This window comes from Hyalella azteca, unplaced genomic scaffold (genome assembly GCF_000764305.2).
Source record: "Hyalella azteca isolate HAZT.00-mixed unplaced genomic scaffold, Hazt_2.0.2 contig14089, whole genome shotgun sequence".
In the NCBI taxonomy this organism is placed as follows: Eukaryota; Metazoa; Arthropoda; class Malacostraca; order Amphipoda; family Hyalellidae; genus Hyalella; species Hyalella azteca.
The window spans coordinates 95225-100640 of NW_025943988.1; the positions used below are offsets into that span (position 1 = coordinate 95225).

General features: G+C 41.7%; 1 protein-coding gene across 1 annotated transcript; it reads right to left on the reverse strand.

The window, feature by feature from the left end:
- Positions 1-661: 661 nt before the first annotated feature.
- LOC108675212 (uncharacterized protein DKFZp434B061-like) lies at positions 662-1564 on the reverse strand. Its single transcript, XM_018163202.1, has one exon. The coding sequence runs from the start codon at positions 1562-1564 to the stop codon at positions 662-664; it is 903 nt and encodes a 300-aa protein (XP_018018691.1).
- Between the last annotated feature and the right edge of the window lie 3852 nt (positions 1565-5416).

The window sequence follows — 5416 nt, forward strand, 5'->3', positions numbered from 1 at the left end:
TGCGTCTGCATCTTGCCTGAAACTTTTGCGTTTGACTTGCCACGACTGTGTTCACTTCAGTTCACGACACAGTATTTGTGTCGTGATTATATATATTTACAGTGTTTCATTTGCAGTATTTCTACGAATGATGGCTTTACAGTGTTGCATTTGCAGTGTAGAGCGCGATGATGGCTTTACAGTGTTGCATTTGCAGTGTAGAGCGCGATGATGGCTTTACAGTGTTTCAATTGCAGTGTAGTGCGCGATGATGGCTTTACAGTGTTGCAATTGCAGTGTAGTGCGCGATGATGGCTTTACAGTGTTGCAATTGCAGTGTTTGTGCGCGATGATGGCTTTACAGTGTTGCAATTGCAGTGTTTGTGTGCGATGATGGCATTACAGTGTTGTATTTGCAGTGTTTGTGCACGATGATGGCTTTTCAATGTTTCCATTGTAGTGTTTGTGCAGGAGTGTTCGCGTGACGATGATGGCTTTAGAATATTATGTTTGTATTGTTGGTGAAGGAGTGTTTGAGTCGCGTGCCTGGCTTCACAACGTTTTATTTGCAGTATTCGTGTCGTAATTTGGTCTTAGTTATCAGGAGGTTTTCATCGTATAATTAACGGTTCGTCGCGTACATCGCAGCGTTTTTTTTCACACGCGTCCTCGGCTCGGCCGGTTATCTAGCACGCGGTGCGCGTGAGAGGAACAGCGCCTGGGAACAGCGCGTGGGTACAGCGCGTGGGAACAGTGGGAACAGCGCGTGGGGACAGCGCGTGGGAACAGCGGGTCGGAACAGCGCGTGGGAACAGCACGTGGGAACAGCGCGTGGGGACAGCGCGTGGGAACAGCGCGTGGGAACAGCATGTGGGGACAGAACGTGGGAACAGAACGTGGGAACAGCGCGTGGGAACAGCGCGTGGGAACAGCGAGTGGGAACAGCACGTGGGAACAGCGCGTGGGGACAGCGCGTGGCGACAGCGCGTGGGGACAGCGCGTGGGGACAGCGCGTGGGAACAGCGCGTGGGAACAACAGCACGTGGGAACAGCGCGTGAGAACAGCGAATGGGAACAGCGAGTGGGAACAACAGCGCGTGGGCGGGAACAGCGCGTGAGAACAGCGCTTGGGGACAGTAGGAACAGCGTGCGGGAACAGCGCGTGGGAACAGCGCGTGGGGACAGCGCGTAGGAACGGCACGTGGGAACAGCGCGTGGGAACAGCGAGAGGGAACAGCGCCTGGGAACAACAGCGCGTGGGAACAACAGCACGTGGGAACAGCGCGTGGGAACAGCGCGTGGGAACAGCATGTGGGAACCGCGTGGGAACAGCACGTGGGAACAGCGCATGGGAACAGCAAGTGGGAACAGCGCATGGGAACAGCGCGTGGGGACAGCACGTAGGAACAGCACGTAGGAACAGCGCGTGGGAACAGAGCGTGAGAGGAACAGCGCGTGGGAGCAGCGCGTGGGAACAGCGCGTGGGAGCAGCGCATGGGAACAGCGCGTGGGAACAACGCGTGGGAACAGCATGTAGGAACAGTGCGTGGGAACAGCACGTGGGAACAGCACGTGGGAACAGCATGCAGGTGTCACAGGGAGGTGCAGGTGTCACATATCCATTACATATTTAAATATTTCAAATTCGAGTGAATATAACTATGAATATAATATGAATTTTAGTTCAAAATAGACCTGTAAAACAACTGCATATGGACACGAGTTAATTTTAAATGATTATTTACGATGCTCACGTATAATGAACTATTGTTTTGGTGAAATTCATAGTAACAAAAATTGACATAACAATTTTGTCGCAGGGAGAAATCGCAATCTATTAGCAAAATAGGAGTAGAGAGAAAATAGTTATCACGAGTGAAATAAAATCTCTGCTGGAATTAGAAAAGCAATTAAAGGTTCCCAAGTAGAGTATATCAATTAGAAATTAAATAATATAGGAATTACTAGATTGAGAATTTGAACGGAATTTTCAGTGGTCAGACGTAGGTTTCTGATACCTCCGTTCGGATTTAGTACGTGGTGCATTGCATTAACTGGGAATTATGAGTCTCATCGATGTAATTTATGAAAATTATTCTACCCTGACAGGTACGAAATGTAGTGTAGATTTTTCGCTAACATTTGGGCGGTCTCAGACCCCTCGAGCAGACAAAGCGATTCAGAAACATTGACCGAATTTAATTATTTAATTTACAAAATTAAAAAAAAAATTAAACCTATCATTTCAATTCCTTGCTTAATCTTCCACCTATCAGTCATCTGACGTTGAAATGAAGACGTTGTATAAAGATTTTTCACCAAAATCAACTCGTAATCAACTTTGTTTCAACCTAATTTCATGATAAAAATCCATATTAGCTTCTTGTGTCTTTATGATATCCTTGAAAGATAACTTATTGATGATTGATCCTTAGACAAAATGTTCTAATGCATATCCCTGACGAAGAAGGACTCGACAAGGCAATCAAGTCCGACATTTAGAACAAGAGAACAGGAAGAACAATTCCCACCGTGACATCGGGAATGGGAATCACCTCGTAAAGCTCGAAGTTTCGCTCAAACTCGACACGCAATCCAGACCTTAAATATATGAACGTCAAGCCAACGTAAGATATAACTTAAATTATTTATATATTAGGGTTAGATAGAGAAGAACTGAATAAAATATAAGTTAAAACAATGAAAAATCCTCGCATAATCCTTGAAACAATACATTGAAAACTGATGAATTCGTGAAGGAATTCAGTCTCTGAAGAAATTAAAGTTTCAAGCAAAAATTAAAGCAACAAAATGTTAAAGAACAATTTATTCCTTTCATTCATGCAAATGTATCAGTCATTCAGCTCTATTTCTCTGCAGTGATGCCCGCTGCCTGTGCAGTGATGCCCGCTGCCTGTGCAGTGATGCCCGCTGCCTGCGCAGTGATGCCCGCTGCCTGTGCAGTGCTGCCTGCTGCCTGTGCAGTGATGCCTGCTGCCTGTGCAGTGATGCCCGCTGCCTGTGCAGTGCTGCCTGCTGCCTGTGCAGTGATGCCTGCTGCCTGTGCAGTGCTGCCTGCTGCCTGCGCAGTGATGCCCGCTGCCTGAGCAGTGCTGGACGTCGTTGAAGGGATCTGAAGAGAGAACATTATAATTTATATTGATGATAAAAATTGTAAATTTTAATGGAGCAGTAAAAATGACTAGCGTAGATTTTAAATTAAAGAAACTATACTCAAGATACGCCAGTTATTTAAAATTTTAGGATGACAGGAAAGTTTTGCTCGAGAAAATTCGAAAATTCAGAAAAAAATTATCTAAATACCCTGTCAACTGATGCAAAAAAAAATCAGAACAAATTGTTTTATTTTGTAATATTTTTTTTAATTTTCATGACTAAACCATCTTAATGGCAACGACAGCTTTTTCCTTAATTGAGAAAATGTAGATAATTTTGACTCAAGAATGACAACATTGAACGAAATCTTAATCATCTAACAAGAAGCATTGAAAAGACTATAGGCATAAAAAATATAATACGTAAGTAAAGATAAAATGGCACATGCATAAATGAATGAGACGGCCAAGATAGAAGCGTCATAAATATTCAGTGAAAAACATTAGGATTGAACTCGATAAAAATTGAACTCCTCTAAAAAAATAATTCCTTTGAAAAATTGAACTCCTGTGAAAAATTGAACTCCTGTGAAAAATTGAACTCCTTTGAAAAATTGAACTCCTTTGAAAAATTGAACTCTTGTGAAAAATTGAACTCCTTTGAATAATTGAACTCCTTTGATGAATTGAACTCTTGTGAAAAATTGAACTCCTTTGAATAATTGAACTCTTTTGAAAAATTGGACTCCTGCACCGTAATACAAAAGCAAAAGCATTAACTCATAAACCATAGCAAACAAACAAAAGCACATGAAATCACTTGCATTCTTCTAATTTAATGTAAAAAAGTCTGGCGCTTAGAAACTTTTTTACTAATTAAAATAAGGCAGAGGTGCGTACGATGACATGCGTATCATGATTGGGTGCAGCGCATGATTAGGCGCGTGAGCCGCCGTGCATGTCTACAATATTAAGCTGCGCATGTCTTCAATATTCAGCTGCGCAGGTCTTCAATATTCAGCTGCGCATGTCTTCAATATTCAGCTGCGCATGTCTTCAATATTCAGCTGCGCATGTCTTCAATATTCAGCTGCGCATGTCTTCAATATTCAGCTGCGCATGTCTTCAATATTCAGCTGCGCATGTCTTCAATATTCAGCTGCGCATGTCTTCAATATTCAGCTGCGCATGTCTTCAGTATTCAGCAGCGCATGACTTCAGTATTCAGCTGCGCATGTCTTCAATATTCAGGAGAAAGAAAACTGTATTGCAGACATGAAAAATCACACAGAAACAGGCCGTTCTTTCTCCATGAGTAGAAACGGTCACGCACTGCAATGAATTCATGAATAAAACATATGAATAATTCGTGAGGCGCGGAGCATAGTTTCGGTGTTGTCGTCATGCATGAATATTTATTCGGGTTGAATATATAAGTAAAAAGAAAATAAAAGTTATTGATAAAAGTTGAATAAAACTTAATTCTATTTAAAAAAGTATTGCTGTTGAGAAAATAGTTTTATTCAGACACAATATGAGAGACATTCAGTTAAAATATGTGCAGTACTAGGTATTGAAATGCCATAGAACAAAACCGAAGAATAAGCATTTCTTTAATTAAATAGAAACAGCAGAAAGATGAAATTTCTGTATCTACGAAAAATAGACGAAAACGCCAACTAAAATCGAATTAAAAAAAACGAACACACGCACGACAAATGCATGAAATTCACGAATAAAATAAAAAAATTCAATAATTCGAAACACCAAATAAAATACCAATGAAGATCGAACGGCAGGAGTGAAACTTTAAGAGCTTAAGAAAATCTTTCAATAAACACTGTATACCTCAACAAATGAATCGTAAATTGGACTAAAGGCCTTTCAAGACGCTGAAAAAGACGCAGTCCTACAAAGCATGAGTTTTCCCACAGACTCAACATTATCATCAACGACGCATGCTAGCAGGTTCTCATGATTTCCCGCAAATGCATTCAACTGATCTTTGTACATAATTCATAGGCTTGTAACTCCCACAATAACAAACGGTCTTCCTTTTACTTTCTGTGGCGCAATGAGTGACCGCATGCGTTATTGATGCACCGATAATATAATGGCAGTTCGTTTTACGCTCAGCGATGACGGCGATGGAATGTATTATTAGTTGTTAGTTATTTTAGGCTGCAAAAAACAGCGGAACAACACAAACAGCGAAAAAAGACGACAGCATAAACAGCGAACAGTGGGCAAACAACAACGAAATAGCACAAACAGCGAATATTGGGCAAACAACAACGGAACAGCACTAAAAAAAGGCGAAA